Genomic DNA, 22,699 nt, shown 5'->3' on the forward strand with positions numbered 1-22,699 from the left:
AACTGGGCCATTATGTACACGATTGTCCAGTCCTGAAACGTAATATAGCTACAGGTATTGCAAAGGAGAGACCACGATTAGTTAGACAAGATCAGAATGAACAAGGAACTATGCAGCATGGACAGTCCATGCCAGTTCAGCAACAGTCCATGCCAGCCTCACAGCAACCCATACAGTTTGTGCCAGCTGCACCACCGTTGCCTGCTACTGCCACACAAACCACGACACGACAAATGTATCAGACTGCACAGTATGAATACCCTGAGTATCAGCGTTACGCATGAACCAGCCTAGAGAGGGAAGTTGACTTACCGCTTATCGAGATTCCTGTAGATCAAGAAGGACCTTATGTACATAGTGAATTATTAGGTCAGGATAGAAAATTCTTACTCGATACAGGGGCAAGTCGAACAACTATAAAACGTAGTGAAGTTCCAGGGGCACCCCTCTCAGGCTCTCAAAATGTTTCCCTTGGTTTTTCAGGAAAACCTATTGTTAATGAAGTATCACAGCCTCTACCACTTACGATAGGACCTTTGACACGAACTACAGATTTATTGCTTACTAAATCATGCCCAGAAAATCTGTTAGGAATTAAAACTCTGAAAGCACTAGGAGCCATAATATGTTGTTCTCCGGAAGGAGTAAGGTTGTTTTTACGTGATTTTAAAGGTCACTATGTGTCTAGAGACATGGATCCCCGACTACAGACTTTACCAGTACATCTATGGGCACAAGGCCCTGCGGATGTTGGCTGCATGAACATTACACCCTATCGAGTCACACTGAAAGCAGGAGTGGTACTACCACGAATGCGACAATACAAGTTACCGCATGATGCTGTAGTGGCTTTGCTGAAAATCATTGATGAGCTGATTGCCCAGGGAGTAGTTGTAGAAACAGACTCCAATGTATGTAATTCACCGATAATTCCGATTCTTAAACGAACTGATCCTACTGCCCCACCAGTGTACCGATTGGTTATTGATTTGCGTGAACTAAACAAGTGCATTGTACCACAATTCCCTGTGGTCCCTGATATATCATCATTGTTGACAGCAATTGATTCCGAAGCAACATTCTTTACTGTAATTGATCTCAAGAATGCCTTTTTCAGCGTCCCAATAGATCCGGAAAGCCAATATTTGTTCGGATTCAGTTTAAATGGGCGCAGCTTTAAATTCTCACGCGCTCCCCAAGGATTCACAGAAAGCCCCAGCATCTACAGCCAAGCACTGAAACGAGAACTTGATAGTATCCACATGCCAGTCAATACAGCACTGCTTCAATATGTCGATGATCTGCTGATCACCGCGAGAAGCGAGCCAGAATGTGAAAAAGCTTCTCCGACAGTTTTACATTTTCTAGCCGACAAGGGGCACAAGGTGTCTCCTTCTAAGCTGCAATTCTGTGTCCAGCGAGTTATTTATCTTGGTCACTCGCTGTCCAAGGAGGGAAGGCAGCTTACACCAGATCGCATCCAGTTAATTGCTAACATGTCAATACCCCAGACACAAAAGGAGGTGCGGGCTTTCATAGGCCTCACTTCATATTGTAGGCAGTGGATCCCTCAGTACGCATTTCTAGCAAAACCACTCATTCAGTTAACCACACAGGAGGCAGCCACATCGACTGTTCTCCCTTGGACTCAGGAGCATACACAAGCTTTTGAAAACCTAAAGGAAGCTTTATGTCAAGCACCTGTTTTAGCAACACCATGTTATAGCAAACATTTTACACTCTTTGTTACAGAACGCGAAGGTACTGCCTTGTCAGTACTCACTCAGGATCAAGCAGGATCACGCAAGCCATGTGCTTATTTTTCCAGTACATTAGATCCCGTAGCTCAGGCTTTGCCTGCATGCCTGAAATCAGTGGCAGCGACAGCTTTAGCAATCAGACAAAGCGATGCCATAGTATTAGGACACCCATTGACAGTACAAGTACCACATGCAGTAGAGGTTCTTGTGAACCGAACACAAACACAACACTTGACCATAGCAAGACTTACCGGTTATGAACTGACATTGTTTCAACCACACATAGAGATCCGACGGTGTAATACATTGAATCCTGCTACACTATTACCTGTAATTGGAACAGACCCACTAGCTCATGATTGTGTTGAAATCATTGAAATAAAGACGAAACCTAGACAAGACTTGACAGACGTTCCATTGTTAGATCCAGACCTGACGTTGTATGTAGACGGATCGTGCATGAGAACAAGTACAGGAGATTTAGTGGCCGCGTATGCAGTCACAACAGACACTGAAGTTATTGAGACAAATTGTATAGATACTTTGTCAGCCCAAGCAGCAGAACTTATTGCTCTAACACAAGCCTGTATTCAAGCCACAAATAAGAAAGTTAATATATACACTGACTCACGTTATGCATTCGGAGTTGTACACGACTTCGGCGTGCTGTGGCGAGAGAGAGGTTATTTAACTTCCCATGGTGCCCACATTCAGCACGGACCCCTCATTCATGCTTTGTTAGATGCAATACATCTACCCACTGCTATATCGATTATGAAATGTAAAGCACACACGAAGGTTACTGATACCATTTCTCAAGGCAATGATTTAGCTGACAGAACAGCTAAACAGACTGCTCAGAATCGCACATTAGACATGACAAAGCCAATAGTTCAGACACCAACACAGTGTATGACAATTAAGGATCCCGCACTTGACGTAATTGACATACAGACACATGCCACAGCAGAAGAAATAAAGAAGTGGACTGAACTAGGAGGGATCCAGACAGATCAAGGATGGATGACGAAGGAGAAATCTGTATGGTTTCTCCCTGATTCCATGGTTCAAGCCATTATAGCTACAGTTCACAGTCCAGCACATTTAGGAGAGAAGGCTATGCTAGACAGCATTCAGCACATTTGGTTCAACAAACATTTACGAGCAGCAGCTAAACAAAAAGTTCGTACCTGTATGATATGTTGTCAGTTTAATCCAGGAAAGAGTGTTCCCGTAGAGCAGGGTGGATTTCAGCCTCCTGACCATCCTTTTGAAGTCCTCCAGATGGATTATATTCAGATGGAACGTTGTCGAGGATTCAAATATGTTCTCGTAGTTGTCTGCGCTCTCTCCCGTTGGACAGAGGCGTATCCCGTATCAGATTACACTGCCCCGACTACTGCCAAGCAGCTAGTTCGAGAATTCTTCCCACGGTACGGTTTACCACGTGTTGTATATTCAGATAACGGCCAGCCTTTCGCATCCGAATTAATGAAACATGTCTCACTTTTGTTGGGATATCAGTGGAAATTCCACTGTGTCCGACACCCCGAGGCAGCAGGTCTCGTGGAACGACATAATCAACTTTTAAAAATCAGACTGTCTAAAATATGTCAGGAAAAAGGTGTGGACTGGATAGTAGCCTTACCAGTTGCGCTATTTTACATGAGGATGGTAGCACACTCTCGAACAGGGCTATCCCCTTATGAGGTGATCTTTGGTAGACCACCGAATATGTGGGGGACGCCTATACCCCGTAAAATAACTGATGTTGACTGTAATATGCTGACAGATTACCTGGCTTCCTTGATGTCTGCACTACAATCTTGTCGTTCACAGGTAGTCGCAGCTTTTCCCGACAACACCGAGGTGAAACCTCATGACGTAATTCCCGGCGATTATGTTCTCGTCAGGAATTTCGATCGGAAAACCCAACTGGAGCCAAGGTGGAGGCTTCCTAAGTTGGTCCTGCTGACGACCAGAACAGCTGTGAAGATCGAAGGGAGAAAGGGCTGGGTGCATTCCAGCCATATAAAGAAATTTCATGGACTTCCTCCTGACACAAACAGTACTCCCCGTGTGTCTTCCCCCATTGACTCAAAGCTACCTTTGGCTGAAGCCAGTAGCACCGAACTCTATAAGCAGAAACTCAGGTCCAGATCCAAACTGTCGGACGATTTGATTGTTTAAGTCCTCTCCAAGGTGAAGCGGTTGAATCTGTCCCGACATGTATCCCTTAGGTCTGAATGATGTAGAGTCCAGAATCATAATGAAACGACATGCTTATTGTAAATTACTGCGTAGCCACTGTATTGTGACTTTATTAATTTTGTTTTTCTTGAGTTTTTTAATAGTTACTGCAAGTATATTGTTGCATATGTATTATCCTGTTTCTAAACGTGCTTTCAATATAACTGATGAACATTCTTTTAGTGAATTACCCCCACATGAGTTGTCCTATAGACTTGCGCTGCGCACCAACACCTTCATTAGTATGTTACATCATTCCCATCAGACTAGTAATGCCACCAATTGTTGGGTGTGTGGCCGACTCCCTCCCTATCAGAATAACAAAGGAGTTCTGCCTTTCTTTCCACATCCGTTCACACACAATGGCTCCTGTGGAGCATGGTTTAGTTTATTAAATTCCATAGACCCAGACACAGCAGTTTATCAACAACATTGGATATGGGGAAATCTGAATCTAGTTTTATTCAAAGTCTGTCACCCTAATAAGGAGGGTCACCCCAGTAGAACAGGAACTGATTTAGAAAATGAAGTGTATAAATTAGGTAATTTTACGCCTAATCTTATGATTTTGAATGTCAAATCCGAAGTTGAACTAATTCTGCCCACTATGTCAGTATTTCCAGCTAAGGGTGAATTATGTGTAAGAAAAGTTGGTTCCATACACATGGGCCATAGCCAATGCGTTACTACAGTAGAATATAGTGATCAAGGTAAATCTTCATTTAGAGCTTCTCGCCATTCTTACTTTATATGTGGTCAGACTGCATATATGCGTCTGCCTCTAGATTGGGATGGTACCTGTTACATAGCATTCCTTTTGCCACCTGTTTTCCTAGCTCCCCCTGATTATTATCGAAATGTTCATTTAGTACACAATAGAGAGCGAAGAGATCTCCCAGTTGTCGATTATACTGAGACGGCATGGGACAAGTATGTAGATTTCAATAAAGGTATCTTTCCCTATATAGGTACAATATCAAATAGTAAGCTGATACGCAGACTCACCAAGACTCTTGAAGCTGTAGTAAACGAGACTATAGCCGCCCTAGGCAATCTGACAGAGGAACAATCAGTGATGAGAATTGTTGTTCTCCAGAATCGTCTTGTCCTTGACGTCATCCTGGCCGATAGGGGCGGAGCTTGCAGGGTCATCGGATCCAGCTGCTGCATATTCATACCAGAAAATTCGCCATCTGTATATAAAGCTATAACACGCCTTCATAAGATTGTAAGCCAGATACACGAGAATCCAGGCACTTGGACGTGGTCCGGGTGGTTTTGGAGTGTGATATCGGCCTGGGGATGGAGAGTTCTATCCTTCCTAGGTATTGGCCTTCTTATGCTCTTCAGTTGTTGTTTATGCCTGCAATGTGGACCAGCGATTTGTGGTCTGTGTGCCACATCATGCATTCCATATCACAGTTCTCGTTCAAAACACCGGAAGAAGAAGGAAGAAGAAATGATGCTCCATGAGCAAATCGATGGAATGATGAAGATTGATATCTCTTAAAGGGCAAGTAGGGGACAAGGAGGGAATGTGGAAATGTGGATTTTCCTGATCAGTTATGTCCCCTATCTTGGACCCCAACGGTTCTATATGCATGTTACAAGTACATGTATGTTCCCTCCAGTTCCAGTTTCGAAGACGCAAACATATGTGTGTCTACCGTCGACATGTTCTCTGTCAGATCCGCCATCAATGGGCTGGATATTCGATTCCTAAGCATGAAAGGCCACCGACTTTATATGGCTAAGTTACTCCATTTTTACAGTTCAGGCAAGTAGGCCCGATTCTGTCCTCAAAGCCTTTCCCTGCTCTCTGTCTCTGACAGCTTCAGCTTGAGCTCGCATCTGTATCCATGAACTTTGTCCTACTCCCTGTGCAGCTAACGGTGCCTGCCTCGGCCAGTTTTCGCCTGCCTGCCAAGAAGCTGTATTTCACCTTCGAATTATCTATTTTGCTCTTCAGCCGATGCATTCCTGTCTAGTGATTTAGGTAAACATTTCCTTTAGCTCACAAGCAAAGGACTCAGCCTTTCCGTCCTCCTGCAAGTGATTCATAGCCCTGCTGCCATGGAAAGCTTTCTGCCTCTCGCTTCTCATATAGACACTTAGGCGTTTGTGCACGCACACAGTCAGTATAGACTAGATTCTGTCCGAGAGTCCTTCCTTGTGGATAACATAGTTCTTTAAACATAGGATGTTAGATATGATTTGGGATTAGGTTGACTTGACCCCTCAGACTTCTCGTCTCCACATGTAGAGCTAAATGTCAAGTCCCTTCACCCCCTAGTTGCACGTCAATTACACGTCATGCTGCTGCGCGCGCATCTATGCCAAGTATTATCTTATAGATCCACCTATGTCTGATAATCCTAACCAATCATGTTTCTTTTATTCCTTATTACGCCTAGTTTCGATTACGTACCTGTCATGTCACTTTTCTTATCAAATGTTACGCCTTCTACATTCGTTTCATTGTAATGTACTTATTATAAAAATGCATGTCTGTCAATAAAGTATTGTACTTCACTTCCTGAACCCTCGCGGTGACGGAACCTGAAGGCCGCGACTCGAGTCGGCCATTTTGAATGGAATAAAGCCCATTTAGAAACTCTTATACCACGGATTCTGCCTCTTGTTATTTTGAGCTATTTTACTTTATTTTAAGATCCCGTATGAAATTCAGTCCGGTAAAGAAGATTTTATTTACCACAGTTCAAAGAGTAATGCATAGGTCCAATTTTAAATAAACACAGAAAAAACTCACAACAAACCCCAGCAAGGCAGAACATTGAAAGCCCATGGCGAAAGCCCCCAGGGGAGGCCGGACCCCACTCATCTACTAGTTACAAGACTGTGTACGGAGGAAGAAGGGGGACAGCAGAGGCCCAAAACGGTTCCTAAAACCAAACTGTGCTGGAAAGTAGGTCAGGGGGAAAGCTGTTCCTCGGGAGGTTCCAGATCCGGGGCAAGACATATTCCCCCCCTGTATTGGTTCCACCGCCCCCAGATGGCGTGCCACTTCCGGGGGCGACCTCTAGAGCAGTAGACCGTCTTCTCCCTAAACATGCTCCAGTCCATGTTCTCCTTCCACGCGGTCAGTGTAGGGGGTCCCGAGGAGCCCCACAATCGCGCGATATCCCTTTTAGCTACCATGTTACCCAGAGTCACCCATTGGGTCTGCGCCTCATCGAGGTCAGTGGGCCCCCAGACGTTAAGGAGGCAACACCGCGCCTCCGGCTGTACCGCAGTGCCCGTCACCTCCCCCATAACTGCATGGACTCTCCTCCAGAACTCCACAATGACACCACATTCCCAAATGATGTGCAGGAAAGTACCCACCATACCACATCCCCTTCTGCACAGGCCGTCCTCCGAGAATCCCATGTGGACCAGCCTTGGCCCCGTCACATACACCCGGTGCAGTATTTTAAGCTGCACCAGCCTCAGACGCGACGGGATCGCAACCTCCTTAGGAGAAGAAACCGCTGACTGCCAGTCCTCATTATCCAACTCAAGGCCATCCCTAGTCCACTGTTCTCTCAGCCCCAAGAGCATATCTGCCCGGACGTTAATCAACTTCTTATATATGAGCGAGATCGTGCTCTCGGGCATATGACCATCAAGGACTCGGTCCTCAAGGGGAGAGGACTCCGGCACCTTCTCACCCTCCACGAGGACTGATCGGAGGGCGTGACGCAGCTGGATATACCTGAAATACTCTGAGGGCCCTAGCTCATACTCAGTCTGCAACTCCTCGAAGGACTTCACCCTCCCCTTATGCAGCACATCTCCCACCTTGGATATACCTATCAGGTCCCACTTATCAAAGCCCTTCGTATGCCAGAGTCTTCCCAATCTCTCCGATTCAAACAATGGGGTAGCGAGGGTGAGCCTATCCTTCCAGCCCAACGAATCAGTCGCCATCTTCCATACACGCACCGCCACACCTGTGGGCCCCGTGAGGGACGAGTCTAAGGACCGCGAATACAACGCCCTGTAGTAGTTGCCGCCACGAAGCAGCCACCTATCCAGGGCATACCCAGGGCTGAGGGCAGGGCCATAAAACCCATGGTTGATCGCGCTCAGCTGCGTGGCCCAATAGTACCGTCGGATGTCTGGGAGCGCAATGCCCCCATCGTACCATGGTAGCGTCAACTTTGAAATAGCTATTCGCGGCCGCCCATCCCACAGCAACGTCCGTTGGAGGCCTTCGACCTCCCGAAAGTATTTGGCCGGTACCCAGTCCAAGGTGTTCTGGAGGGCATAGAGGAAGCGGGGAAGAGACATCATTTTAAACAGGGCCGCACGCCCAACAAGGGAGAGCGGCAGCCTCCGCCAACCTTCAACATCTCGCCTCAAGCGCGCCAAGGGGGGGAGCAGATTCCTCTCATAGCGCACAGCAGGATCCATGGATATAAAAATCCCCAAATACACGAAACCCTGCTGGGCAACCTGTATCGAACATGTTCTAGGGATCGGTGGGACCTCTCCACTAAGAACGTACAAGTACGATTTGCCCCAATTAATCACAAGCCCCGAGTTCCTACCGAACGATGCGAGTACGTCACAGACCACTATAAGTGACTTCTTAGGTGAGGCAAGATACAGTAGGATATCATCGGCATAAAGCGAAACACGGTCCTCGTGATCAGGCGACCACCGAAGGCCCCGTATATCCGGGTGCCAACGTATCCACGCAGCCAAAGGTTCAAGGGCGAGGGCGAACAACAGAGGCGACAGGGGGCAACCCTGCCGAGTACCCCTACCAAGCTGAAACGGAGTAGATGCCCGACCATTCACCACAACATTCGCTAGTGGCCCCTCGTACAGCAACCAAACCCAACTCACAAAACCGCGACCGAAACCAAACTTGGCCAGCACGGCCCATAAGTATGCCCACTCCACCGTGTCAAAGGCCATCGTGGCATCAAGAGATGCCACAATAGCCGGTTCACGCAGCGTGCCCGCCCTGGCGATGACGCCATGAAGACGCCTAAGGTTTAATGCTGTGTTTCGGTGCGGGATGAAACCAGATTGATCCGGGTGGACCAAGTCGCCAAGCACCCTACTCAAACGGGTAGCCAGGAGTTTGGCCAGAATTTTCGGCTCAGCGTTGAGGAGTGAAATGGGCCGATAGGAGGCGCACCTATCTCGGGGTTTACCTTCTTTATGTATTACCACGATCGACGCGAGCCGCTGATCCAACGGAAGGATCCCATCCCCCCGCGCCTCCAAAAACATGGCGCGCAGGTGAGGGGCGACCCTATCCGGGAACAGTTTATACAGGTCGATCGGCAGTCCATTCGGACCAGAGGCCTTACCCGAGTTTAACGCGCGAATCGCCCCCGCCACCTCGTCAACCGTTATGTCACCATCCAAATCATCCCTATCTACGTCAGAGAGGCAGGGCAACTCGATATCACGGAGGAGCTCAGACGAGTCCTCGGGCGGCCTGTCCGACACAGAGGAATAAACCCTACGAAAATACTCGGCGAAACACTTCACAATCCCCTCAGGTTCCACGATCGCCTCTCCCCACTCTCCCGTCAACTCTGGCACCACTCTATTGACCCGTTCTTTCCTGTCCAACCACGCCAGGAGTTTCCCTGCCTTATCACCAACGTCATACAGGCGGCCCTGTTGTTCCCTACTGAGGGTCTTAGCGGCGTTCGTAACCAGGTCCCTATACTCCGCCTGCTTCAAGCAAAGCTCATGCAGTGAGGACTCTGTAACCTCCTCCTCCATAGCCCCCTCAAGGGCCGCGATCTCCTCCTCCACTTGCCGCACCTCGCCATCCCTCCGATTCTTGGCAGCCACCACCAGGGAGAGGGCTTCCCCCCGAAGCACGGTCTTAAAGGCTTCCCACAGCGACACCGCCGAGTCCACGGTTCCCAGATTGTCCTTAAAGTAATTATCCACTTTCTTTACCAGGGCGCTGCGCATCTTGGGGTCTCGGAAATACCATGGGTTGATGGGGGCCACCCTCCCTCCTCCCTCCCGACCTAGATCCAGCCGGATCCACACTGGCGAGTGGTCAGAGATACCGCGTGCCATGTGCCTCGCCTCGGATATCAACGAGGCATGTGCGGCCAGACTGAGCAGGTAATCAATCCTGGAGAGGCTACCATGCGCCCCGGAGTGAAACGTGTATTGACTCTGCGTGGGGTGCCGGAGCCTCCAGCAGTCTATCAGACCAAACGTATCCAGGAAATCCGGAAGCCATTTCTGAGCCCCCCCTGTGTCCCTGGGCGGGCATCTATCCAACAGTCCGGAGCCCACAGCGTTGAAATCCCCTCCCACTACCAGCATTCCCCCCGGGAGAGTCAGCAAAGCCCTGCCCAGTTCGGCAAGTGTGGAGGCCTGCAGGGCCGGCGGGACATAAACCGAAACCAAAACCAAAATCCTTCCTTCCCATCTCCCCGCCACCGCCACAAACCTCCCCCTATCGTCAACAATGGTGGAGTCCACCTCAAAAGGCAACGATGCTCTAACAAGGATGCCCGCACCCCTGGACCCAGAGGAGAATCCCGAGTGTGCAATGAATTTATACCCCTTCCTATTCAAGGCATAGCACATATTACCTATGAGATGCGTCTCCTGCAGCAGGACAACATCTGGCATTGAGCGTTTCAAAAATTGCAAAACAATCCCCCTCTTGATGCGATCCCCCAAACCATTAACATTCCAGCTTATAACACTTAAGCCCCTACCCCCCATCCTCAAACGGAAAGAGGTCCACCCCACACCCGAGGAGCCACCATGGAACAGCCCTGAGGATAATCATCATGCCTTGCAGAAATAAACCCCCCAACAACAAACTCAAAATCCCCAAAACTCCCCCCACCCTGCACCCCTGCTGCAGCTTACAAAGCCCCCCCAACTTGCAGTGTGCCTGTCGCCCTACAAAAACAAAAAATCTACAAAAAGTACCCTAAGGGAGGAAAAGAGCACCCCTCGTCCTCCCGCAACCCTCCACAGTTACTGCACTCTGTTCGAATCTTCAATTATGGTCAAATCAAGTCAGGCCGGCTCTGAGATCTCAGCCCTGTCCATCCCGGCCACTGTCTCCATGCTCGGCTGTGTCATCCCCCGTCCGTCGCCGGGGCAAAGCGTCCAGCCATTCGTCGGCCATAACAGGAGAGTCAAAAAAGAATGTCCGATCTTCATGCACCACCCGTAGTCTGGCAGGGAAAAGCATGGCATACTTCAGATCCAGTTCCCGAAGTCTCCGCTTCACCCCCAGGAAGCTCTGTCTCTGTCTCTGCACCTGCTGGGTGAAGTCCGGATAAAAATTCACCGACGCATTCTGGAAGGGGACTGGGCCCGTCACCCTCGAAGCTTGCAGGATAGCGTCCCGATCTCGAAAATGAAAGAGCCGGGCGACAATCGGCCGCGGCGGGGCACCCGCCTTAGGCCGCCCGCCCGGCACCCTATGGGCCCTTTCCACCGCAAAAAACGTTCCAAGGCCCTTAGGCTTCAGATGATTGAGGACCAAATCCTCCACAAGCAGGTCCGCTGAAGCCTCATCCGAGGACTCCGGGACCCCGATGACGTGCACATTGTTGCGCCTGGCCCGGCTATCGAAGTCCTCCAGCCGGCGGGCGGCGAGGTCACTCTCGGCCCTCAGCTTCCGAACCTCGGTCTGCAGATCCGCAACATCATCAGTGAGGCCCGTGGTCTTGTGGTCCAGGTTCTTAACTCGCTCGTTCGTCTTGCCCAGGTCCGAGCGGATCAGATTGACATCTACCAGGATGGCATCCACCTTATGCGCCAGGGCCTCGAACTGTCTCCCCATCGAGGTCTGCATCCCGTCGAGCGCGCCCATGACATCCTGTAGGGAGAGCTCCGGTGTCCCAGGCGAGTCCTCCTTCTGGGCATCCGGCGCCTGGCTCGATCCACTCGGCGATGCTTTCAGGAGGGCGTAGCGATCCATACTGTTGACTTGGGAATACGTTCCCCGCCTGGTGGACTTAGTCTTCAGCCGATCCCCTTCTGCTTTGCCCGACATAATGGACTCCGGGCAGTCCAGTGCAGTTAAGACGGTTGCCTCTCAGCGAGAGGGATAAGGAGTGAGCAGCCCGCCGAGCGTCCTTGGGGTAATTAAACCACTCAGAGCTCTACAGTGTCCGGGCAGACAAAGGGAACGAAATCGAAAGTGAAAGTGCGAGGACCTCCGTCCGACAGTTCACACCTCGCCAGGCCGTTGTTGATCAACTAGGAGTCGGGCATCCTGCCAACTCTAGCCCCTGGCATCCCCGGGAGTTAGGCCGCAATCTTCCGCCAGTCGTAAGTCCGGTTCCCGATGGGCGATCCGACCGCGGGTAGCATCAATCGCCTCCCTGACAACTCAGCAACACGGTGCCATGCATACCATCAGGATTAGAGACAGGATAGTCGACGGAGAGCGCGAGGGTCTCGGGAGCTCTAAGCTCACGCGGCCATCTTGGTCAAGCGCTAGGCTCCTCCCTCATAAATAGATTTTAAAATGTCCAATTGGGAGAGGCACACCTATAATATCATCAGATTGACGGATAGCAGCAGCAAGTGGTTCCATAGCTAAAAGAAAAAGAAGTGGGGACAACGGGCAACCCTGACATGTTCCCCTCCGAATTGGAAATGCATTGGACAAAAAACCACCGCAATTAACCTGAGCTGAGGGGTTGTCATATAATAAACGCACTTTATTGATGAATTGATCACCCAAACCAAATTTATGCATAATAGTAAAAAGGTATTCCCACCCAATGCGGTCAAACGCTTTTTCTGCATCAAGGGAAAGGGCCAAGGTATCTTCTGAAAGATGTTTAGCAGACCACAAGGTGTGGGCCAGAGTACGGAGATGGATCCGAGAAGAACGCCCCGGTACAAAACCTACTTGGGTGAAATGTATTAAAGAAGGCAGTACTTTGCGGAGTCGAGACGGCAAGATGCTAGCCAAGATTTTAATATCACAATTTAATAAAGAAATGGGACGATAGCTACCGCACAAAAGAGGGTCTTTGCCAGGTTTAGATAGTACAGCTATAACTGCTTTGTTAGAGAGAGGGCCCAATGATGATTCTTTATCAGCCTCAAGAAATGCAGCATGTAACGTATCAATCATACTATGACCTGCCCATCTATAAAATTCAGCAGGTAAGCCATCTTCCCCAGGAGCTTTATGATAAGGCAGAGCAGTAATGACTTTAGAGATCTCATCTCTTATGTTTTCACCATCAAGCAGAGCTCTACCATCATCAGAAATATGCAGAAGACTCACCTTCTCTAAAAAAGAGGACATCTTACCTAGGTCTGTTTGACTACCTGGAGTATATAAGGATTGATAAAAGGAGGCAAATTCATTAACTATCTCTTGGGGCCTTGTAAGTATGTCACCTCGAGTCGATCGAATAGCTGGAATAGCCATTGCTGCTTCCCTTTGATGTAATTGTGCAGCTAACAACCTCCCGGCCTTCTCCCCTTGCTCGTAATGTCTTCCTTTCATCCTTTGTTAAGCAAATTCAGCTTTGGATGTAAAGAGACTATAAAGAGACATACGTGCTTGCTCCAATAACTTGCGATTATGTAAGGTAGGATCTGACGTATATAAACGGGAATAGAGTTGAATATCTCATTCTAATTCTGTCTGCTTTGCAATATTATTCTTATTGGCAAATGCTGCATCGCGCATTAGTTGACCTCTAATAGTGGCTTTAGCCGCCGCCCAAACAGTCCTGCTGGAAGTGACAGAACCCTGGTTAATAGATAGATAGGGATTGTAACTAAAGTTTACCCTTGGCCGTCCTGTGTCTTTGAATGCTCGTACGCCATGGTTTACGCCCTGGTCGGGATAGACCTAAATCTAAAGATAAAAGGACAGGAGAATGATCAGACAAGGCTGCTTCTAGGATACGTGATTCCGTCACTAATTGAACCACTTTGTGCGCTATCATAAAATAGTCTAAGCGGGAAAATGCACCATGTGAGGATGAGAAGAATGTATATTCTTTGTCTTGTGGATGACTAAGACACCAATGATCAACCAAACCATTATCCGAAAATATGTCATTTAATACCGCTCTATCCGCTGCATTGGCCTTATCAAATGAACCAGTTTTATCTAAAATAAGATCTTGTACCAAATTCCAACCCCCGCCAATGAGGTATTGCGAGGCATCAATCTCTGTGAGGAGGCGATTCAATTGAAGGAAAAAAGACTTTTTAGTACCAATCGGAGCTTAAATAGACCCAAGACAGATGTAAGAATTCCCGATACGTAATTTCGCAAATACATATTGACCATCAGGATCTGACCAAGTCTTGGAGATCGTGACTGGAAGTGATCTGCGGATTAGAATTGCAACTTCACATTTGCGGACAGGATTAGTATCTGTGGGGTCATTTTTGTGAATGCTGCTGTGAATGACCTTCCCCACCAAATCTCTGCAAAGTTTGTCAGATTCAATCTCATCGAGGTGCGTTTCTTGTAATAAAGCTATGTCTACATGTTTGGACTGTAATAAGAAAGTACCTTCTTCCGTTTAATGTAATGAGTGAGGCCATGGACAGTCCAAATAATGGTAGATAAAGGATGAATATTAGCCATGATGGGATACAATCAAAAGGAATTGGGAATCAATGTATTAGTCAAAATGGGAAAAATAAGAGGTAGGAAGACAATGGGAGGGAATAGGGCTGTATGGGAAGGGAGAGTACTCTGGTTGATAAGAAATAGAAAAGTGTAAGAAAATATGAGTTTTACAGGTTAAGAAAGTTTAGTATATGAAAAGAAAAAGAGAAGAAAAGAAAAGAAAAAAGACTCATGGAGGACAAACGTGATAAAGAAGAAAATAAATAATATAATAAAGTATTGTATAGAACAATAGAGAAAGATATAAGAAAATGTAAAAGAAGGTTCCTATTGATATATATTAAAGGGATCAAAATGTTCTAGGTAATCAGTATATTTCTGGCTGTTAAAATATAAAAAAGAATCAAAAAATTGATATAGATTCGTTACCTACAACTTTGAACTTTTAACAGCGGGTCTGGGCTCACTGGAGCACCACTACGAGTACAGACCCCTTAAGGAGGGTAGACAATTAAAATGAATATCAGCCAGGACAATAAATTAGAAAAGCTGTAAAGAGTGGAAACTCCTGTGACCCAAATACATATAATAGTATGCGTTAGGAGGATAAGCATATTTCATTAAGAAACATAGATCCGCATTAAATGGGTCTAAAAGCAATAAATGAATGAGAATGAATTCCAGAAGTTAAAGTAAACTATTAAAATTATCATTCATACATACAATTCTCATAATAATTACATAATAAACAACACATTTGATAACTTAAATATATAAATAACTATAAGAAAAAACGTTGGTATTATTTAAGAAAGCATATCAGCAATGTAAAGATGGATAAAGAGCCTGTTCTTAAAAAGTGAGATAGTAATACATTAAAAGCACATATCATAGCGTATAACATATGACCAATGTGAAATAAAATTATAAATAATGTTTAGAATAAAATTCTTTTGATAAAGGGACTGAAATAAGATACATACTAAAATACATAGTAAGTATATCCATAAGGAAAAACACTCAGTAATATATTATAATCATCTATAATAAATATAAGTAGAACTTATTCATCTTTCTGACTGAAGAATAAGATGTAAGTAAACACAAGGAGTAAGCATTAACTGAACTCAAAGAGTCAGGTAAGTTGATAAAACAATATTAACTAAGACCGTAACTATAGGGATAATAAATAGGGACTCAACTCATTCTAAATCTGGAGTAGATTTTAAGGGAGATCTGGACTTATCTCTACGTTGATCTAGTGTGGTAGTAATTACAGACTGCAAGGCAGACGTTTGATCCTCATGTGTACGAAAAGGTCGCTCTGTTTCTCTACCTCGAGGACGCACATCCCCAAAGTTGCGACGTCTTTTATCTGTCGACTGTTGAGGTTGTGTAGAACTTTGACCAGACTGCTCGTGAGAAATATGTTGTACATCCATGTCCTGAACTGATAAACTGTCTAGAAAATGCTGTAAGTCTTCAGGGTTGTAAAAGTCGTGTGATTCACCATTTTTAGTAAGGCGGAAGCGAGCTGGGTCAAACAGACCATACTTGATATCCAACTTCCGCAGTTGTGGTCGCATAGCTAAGAATAGTTTCCTTCTTTCATTGGTTTCTCTCGAGAAGTCAGCTGCCATATGTATTTGATGACCATTATAGATGTAAGATCTTTGCGTGCGAGCTGATATTAGCATCTGTGTGACTTGCTCATGTCTCAGAAATCAAGCAATTAGAGGCCTTGGTCGAGAATCCAGGTTTGGTCGTGGAGGACCAATACGATGAGCACGTTGGATTTCCAATGGTGGGTCAAAAGTAGTACCAAGTAATTTGGGAAGAATTTTACATATAAATAACCGAGCATTTTGGCCTTCAATTTTCTCCGGAAATCCAAAGAAGCGAACATTGTCTCTTCTATTGCGATCTTCCGAGTCAACAAGCTTACTGCGAAGAAGTAGAAGATCCTGGTCCCTGGTTTGTACTGAGTCAAGCCTGTTTTCCACTACAGTTAATCGCTGATCCAGCCCATCAGTTTTTTGATGAAATTGCGCAATATCCGCTCTAATGGATTTGGTTTCAGTCGTGAGGGAAGAAATGTTATTATCCATTTCTGTCAGACGGCAACTAATAGTTGAAATTTCCTGCAAAATATGGTTCATAGTTGCTGCTGACTCAGCGGTTGAGTTGACCAAAGATGAAGTAGGTGGTGATGGGGGTGGGACTTTAATAGGCATAGTGCGCAGTTGCTTGTGTGTGTCTATAGGAGGAGACAATTTAGAATTTTTGTTGTAATTTTTGTGATTAGACATTTGCAAAATGTGTCCACAGAGTGTTGAAAAAACCAGACACAAATGAAGCGATTAACAATCAGATGCAAACAATTAGAGCACTTAGGGGTTAAAATGAGGGTGAAAGAGTAAACTTATCACACATAATCCTGTAGGCTCACGTAAATAAGCATTTTAGTCTCTTATCGAGAATAATGACAAAAATAATCAGTCACAAATGACAATGTATGGCATCCTATGACATAAAATATTTAGCGTTTGTCACTGAAAAACAACATCAGCATAAGAAACTAGTAAGATACAAATTATAAGAAAAAAGAGCTCAATCTTCTACTGCATTGTGTATAAAATAATTAGACCTTCATAACATGCAATATAAAGCTGACAGTGTGTTTAGATCATTGAGCGAAAAATGCATAACAAAAGGGTTATACACAAAATCTTATGCAGGCTCCAAATCAAGAACTGTCAACAATCTCAAAACATAAAAAAATGGCCAGTATTCGTCTCAGAGAAATTTGGCAACTCTATGCCATTACGTGACATGTAGAGTTTGACATTTCATGACACAGAACATTGGTTTTGTTGCACAGCTGGTCATTTGTTTGCAACACCAAGTGAACCATGAATAGTTTTAGACAATATAATTTAGATGAGCACTTCCACCTCAAATTCTGGGTCTACTTCGTAGAGATGTCTTTACAGAAATTATGCATTTTGTACAGTACAGTTATAGACTAGCTTCAGGTTACAATCCGAAATAAACTTACTTCTGATCAGTTCTAACAGTAACTCAACGGTACTCTTAAAATGTTTAGCTTAAGTTCAGTACAACCAAATTGGACGGTTTAAACAGGATAAAACTTTGTCACATGTGAGGATGCCTTTCCACAGATCACCATTCACTACACTGGACAGCTGCGTCATACGTTCCAACTGGTAAGAGTCTAAAGAAAACAGTCCGAGGATTCAAGCAGTGCTATCTGGTTTCACATACGTTTCTAAACTGAGACCATGATGCAGCGATATTGAAACCTAAAGCAGAGTTGAGCTCGTTCACTGCTCCAAAAACACAATTGTGACAGGATAATGACCTAAGAGCTTACGTTGTGATCGGACAAAAATAGATGCATCGGCTGGACTTCCATTACAATGTGCAAAGCATTACAAGAGTGGAAGATTCCACAACAAGTTCCACTGCACACAGGGTACCCAAAATGAGATGAAAAGCAGCATTCACTTTACTGCATTGGAGCAGACAAATACATTCACCAATTATGGTATGTTTTAGAAGAACCAGTTACAATGCACATCAAGATGGTTTTACAAAACGTAGGCTGACAACTCCCTAGATTTGAGGCAAAATCACTTCAAAATGGCATTTGAAACAATGCCTTTTTAATAAGCATATCAGGAAACTGAAGTGTTGTAGACACTGTCTTACTTCGAAAATAACGAGGCAAACAACTTATTGCAGGTTTAAATAAATTCTGACACCTTAATGACTAAAACTGGACGTTACAATCCCAATACTGAGCATCAACAACCTTTACGAATATGGTTAAAATAAATTAAAGAAGTTATGTTCCTTTGAATGCTACAAACACAATATAGATAGAGTAAAACTAAAACCACTAGTTGTACATTAAACTTCCTTATGCCAAGATCTTAGAGGTCTTGTTTCCTGTATGACCAAAGCACTTCAACACCCCATCAGGGGTAGCAAGCGATAAATAAATGTAAACCTTTTTCCCTTCTCTATCCCTCCACTATTCTTCTCAATCCAAATAACTGACTAACATATGCACCACTCAAATGACTTTCATATTTCCACTATGCTAATTCACAACAATTCCTTTATGGGTTCGGAAGTACCGTGCTACTCGCCGAAAAACCGCTTTGACACTTCATCAAGGGTAGCAAGCGCTATATAAATGCAAACCTTTTTCCCTCTTTTATCCCTTCACTATCCTTCTCAATCCAAATAACTGACTAACATATCCACCACTAAAATTACCTTCATATTTTCACTATACTAATTCGCCACGCATAGGTATAGGTTCCGGAGTAGCGTGCTACTGGCTGAAAAAGCGCTTTGACACCTCGTCAGGGGTAGTAAGAGCTATAAAAATGCAATTACAATACAATACATTACAATTACTCTAGAATTGACGTTCTTCTGACAATCTCTCAAATAAATAGGTCAATAGGCTGCAGAAAAACATGCTTCCTAGTGCTTGAGAATCTTCTCTCATTGACAAGAAAAAATCAAAAAGGGACAAATGTGTGTGTGAGTGAGATAAAACCTAGATGTTTACTTACAAATTGATTCAAGTTTCTGTTCCTCACATTTTGAGAAACAGGATTATGCCTTTGGGACAACTATGCTCTTTATCCCACCAAAAGACGTGCTCCAGTCACTCTCTATCAATAGAGAGGTAGTGGCAGAAATTGTGCTGAATGTTCTCTATATGAATGGAGCTTAAACGTACTGACAACGTCTGAACTGGATCAACAGTACTCTAGGTCAGCAATAGAAAACCGGCTCTACCATTATTACAATCTGACCGAGCCCAGTACAAGGTAGGGACTCTGTAGCTTATAATTCAATACAATATCCCAGAACAAAAATAAAAATATGATGGTTTAAGGTACAACGTGAATCATTCCACAAGGGCATTGTAAACCAGACAGCATCGGGCAAGAACCAACAAGTATTGTTTAACAGGCAGGATAATACACAAGGTGAATTCCTTTCAAGACTGGTTGTCAGTCACATATCACATTAGATGTGGTGCCACTGATCAAAATATTGTACATTCCAATTTTGCCTGGAGGTGAAGAGCTTCTGGCTAAATATTGAACATTCCATGTTGCCTGGAGGAGAAGAGCTTCTGGCTATATAAACTGGAGGCGATACCATTGGTGTTGGCAGTTTGATGTTTCAGACGGGAACCGACAGTAGCATTATGAGGAATACTGGAAAAAAATGTAACTGATGTATTAAGCCTTTGTAGAGTTTGCTCTTGTATCAAAGAGAAACGTTTGCAGCAAAGTGGAAGAGAGCAGTGTTTCCGGATAAGGCATACAGGAAGGAAATGAACTACTGCAAGATATCTGAAAAAGCAACTTGTGTTACTAAATGATGTCAAAGAATGATACAGAAAGTCTGAAAGCTTTCCAATAACTTATGTCAACATACAGTGATGGTTAATGAGAAGGAATTATACTAACCGGAGTTCAAGTACTATTCTAATGAAAAGTGATGGCATGTGCCTAATCCATATACCCATCTATATAGAGCATGTTGCAAATCACTACTATGGTAGGTTGGTTGCAGTATTTTGTAGGTACATATACCACAATATTCAAGTACAAGTATATATCGATAAAATAAGAAACTGTCAAAAATACAAATTACAATTTAAAGAGACATTGACAAAGTCATATGTCATTGCTCGGATAATACCATGCCATATGTGTTTAAATACAAATTTGAGACTAACACAAACTGAGACACTTCAAAATTCCAAGCATCAGATGAAGCATAGACACGGTAGCAGAATCCATAACACTCCTAAAAGGTTTGGTAACCAAGGGCTTAATTGTTCTGTCGTAGATAATTCAGATGTGTGCTGCTAGACATTGAGGTTTTTGGTTGAGTAAACACCTAGAATCTAGAATATCATTACAAAGACAATCAATAAACAATACCTTAATGACGCAGAATGTGGCGCTGGTATTAACAGCAAAAAGATAATTAAAGTGCACTATGAGAGTCACAGTGGGGTCCTGCAGTAGCTTCTTTAAAAAAAATCAATTGAAGCCGGACTGGCAATCCAGGCGTACACAAGGGGTGCAATGATCTCTGGACTGGGTGTAGCAGCAAGCAATGGGACAGCACTATATGCTCATTAGTAATTGAGAAAGTGATTGGGGTGGTAGAAGAAACAGCTTCTATAAGAATGGAGAAGCCAACAATGACCGCAGTGAAAGGGTGGGAGACTGTAGACTAGGGAAAACAGAGGGCTGTTCCAATGTGGGTGGATACCAACAAACTTATAATGGAAGACGTGGAGGTACTGTACGGAGGTCACAAATCAGCCTTTGCTGATCACTAAGCAGTAAGTTTATGGGTAGGACTGTCAGAGAAAGGGAGCTTGGTGTCTGTTATTGAGGGGGTTGGTACTGGTATTAAGGAAGATGTGGTAGATGCCAGTTATTGGGATATTTCATACATGTCATTTAAAAGCAAGGGAGAGCATTCAACACCGATCTAAGGTAAGAATTTGTTGTGAAGATTATTTGTGGTTGGATGTAGAAAATGGTGTAAAGACTCTTGGATGAATTATTGTTTAACAGCAGTTAATCTGTAGCATGACATTGTCTCGGGTTGCTACAGGTGAACTGTCAGTTAGTAGGAGGGGAAATAGTGCTTGAGGGTTTAGGGCACAAGGTGACTTATCGTGGGGCTGAGATGCGAGGCTTGACTTTCTACGGTGTGGTGAAATAGGGTGGCACTTACCTTGAGAGCAAGAGTGCCAATTTTTTGTGGGTTAGGTATAAAGACCACATAAGATGCAAGGATTGCCCTAATGCTGCAGAACCTTTGGGGGCAATGTACAAAATGGATTTCCATGTTTGGGACCTATTGTGAAGTTAGTTAGAGCATATCACTTACGGTAAACACGTTCCAGAGTTGCTACCTACTCTTGGATTGGAACCACAAGTGCCACTTATCGTGAAGGAAAGAGGTGACATACATTGTGGGAGGCTGGCACCAGGTGTGCTCCATTCTAGGGAATCGGTGCCAGTCAAGCAACCTTTTGTTTGGAGTGTACACCTTTAATTTGGTTGGTATCCCTTACGGCGGGCGGTGATTTCCAAGGAGGTAGTTGACAGGGGTGACAATCAGGAGTGCCACAGGCTACGCAGCTGTCATCTGTGCCATGGGAGCCTACTACCGGGGGTGCATATCACGAACATGAAAAATAATGTGTTTTATTAATACAGCAGCTAGGGATCAGATCTGATGTACCTATTGAGGGTTTCGATGGCAAGTGTGCAACCTAATTTTTTAAGGAGCTGTCGTTACGCACACTGCGGGGGCACAGGATACAGGAGCTAAAAGTGTGACTTGGGTCTGTTGTCAGACAGGTTGTGTTCCAAACGGTGGGGCTAAAATCAGGTTTGCACAGGGGCAGCTGAGGAGCGACCTGTTGACTGGAAAACTGATTTCTACCAGATGTCACTAGCCAATTCGTCTCCAAGCACTTCACATGCCACTGCACCCTGTCTCTACTACCCAGGCCCTCTTTCCCTATCTCGCCACCACTGAATCCCCGTGCCTCCCTCACTTACAACCGTGCCTCCGGGCTCGGGCGCGCTGTCCTCGTCTTGCAGCTCGGCTGTCATAGCCGGACCGGAGTGTCCGCCTCTCTCCCGGAGCCTGCCTCCTTTCCCCGTGGCTGCTGCTGCACCGTCCGGGGACCGGACACCAAAAAGTAGCAAAGACAGCAGTCCAGCACCAGCAGCCGGACAGTGGGGGCGGAGACACAGACAGAGTATATGGAGTGTAGACACAGAAGAAAGACTGTCAAGCACTGAGCCGTGACACTAAAGAAGGACAAAACGCTCCTGGGTACCGGATGGGTGTAACCGAAAGAATCTTTGCTTAAAATCTTGTACCCGAAGTGCTATGAATGTTGACTACGGACCTTTTGTAAAAAAATATTCCTGAATTACATATTGTATATGGAACTTTACCCTAAATTTTAGTTTATTACATGTTGCATTGTAAGTTTTTGTAAATGTTAATATTTTGA

General features: G+C 45.1%; 1 protein-coding gene across 8 annotated transcripts in view; it reads right to left on the bottom strand.

Annotated features, from left to right (window-relative positions):
• USP28 (ubiquitin specific peptidase 28) overlaps positions 1–22,473 on the bottom strand; it is a 407,198-nt gene extending 384,725 nt beyond the window's left edge. For 4 of the 8 annotated variants that reach the window (XM_085647372.1, XM_085647371.1, XM_085647370.1 and 1 more), the window contains exon 1: positions 22,236–22,473. In XM_085647372.1, coding sequence (XP_085503498.1) covers positions 22,236–22,289 — 54 coding nt within the window. In that variant the 5' untranslated portion in view covers positions 22,290–22,473. The remainder of the gene's footprint in view (positions 1–22,235) is intronic. The other 4 variants (XM_085647375.1, XM_085647369.1, XM_085647373.1 and 1 more) reach the window with 3 other exon arrangements.
• Positions 22,474–22,699: the final 226 nt, after the last annotated feature.

The sequence above is a fragment of the Triturus cristatus genome, chromosome 3_2 (assembly GCF_964204655.1).
Source record: "Triturus cristatus chromosome 3_2, aTriCri1.1, whole genome shotgun sequence".
Lineage (NCBI taxonomy): Eukaryota > Metazoa > Chordata > Amphibia > Caudata > Salamandridae > Triturus > Triturus cristatus.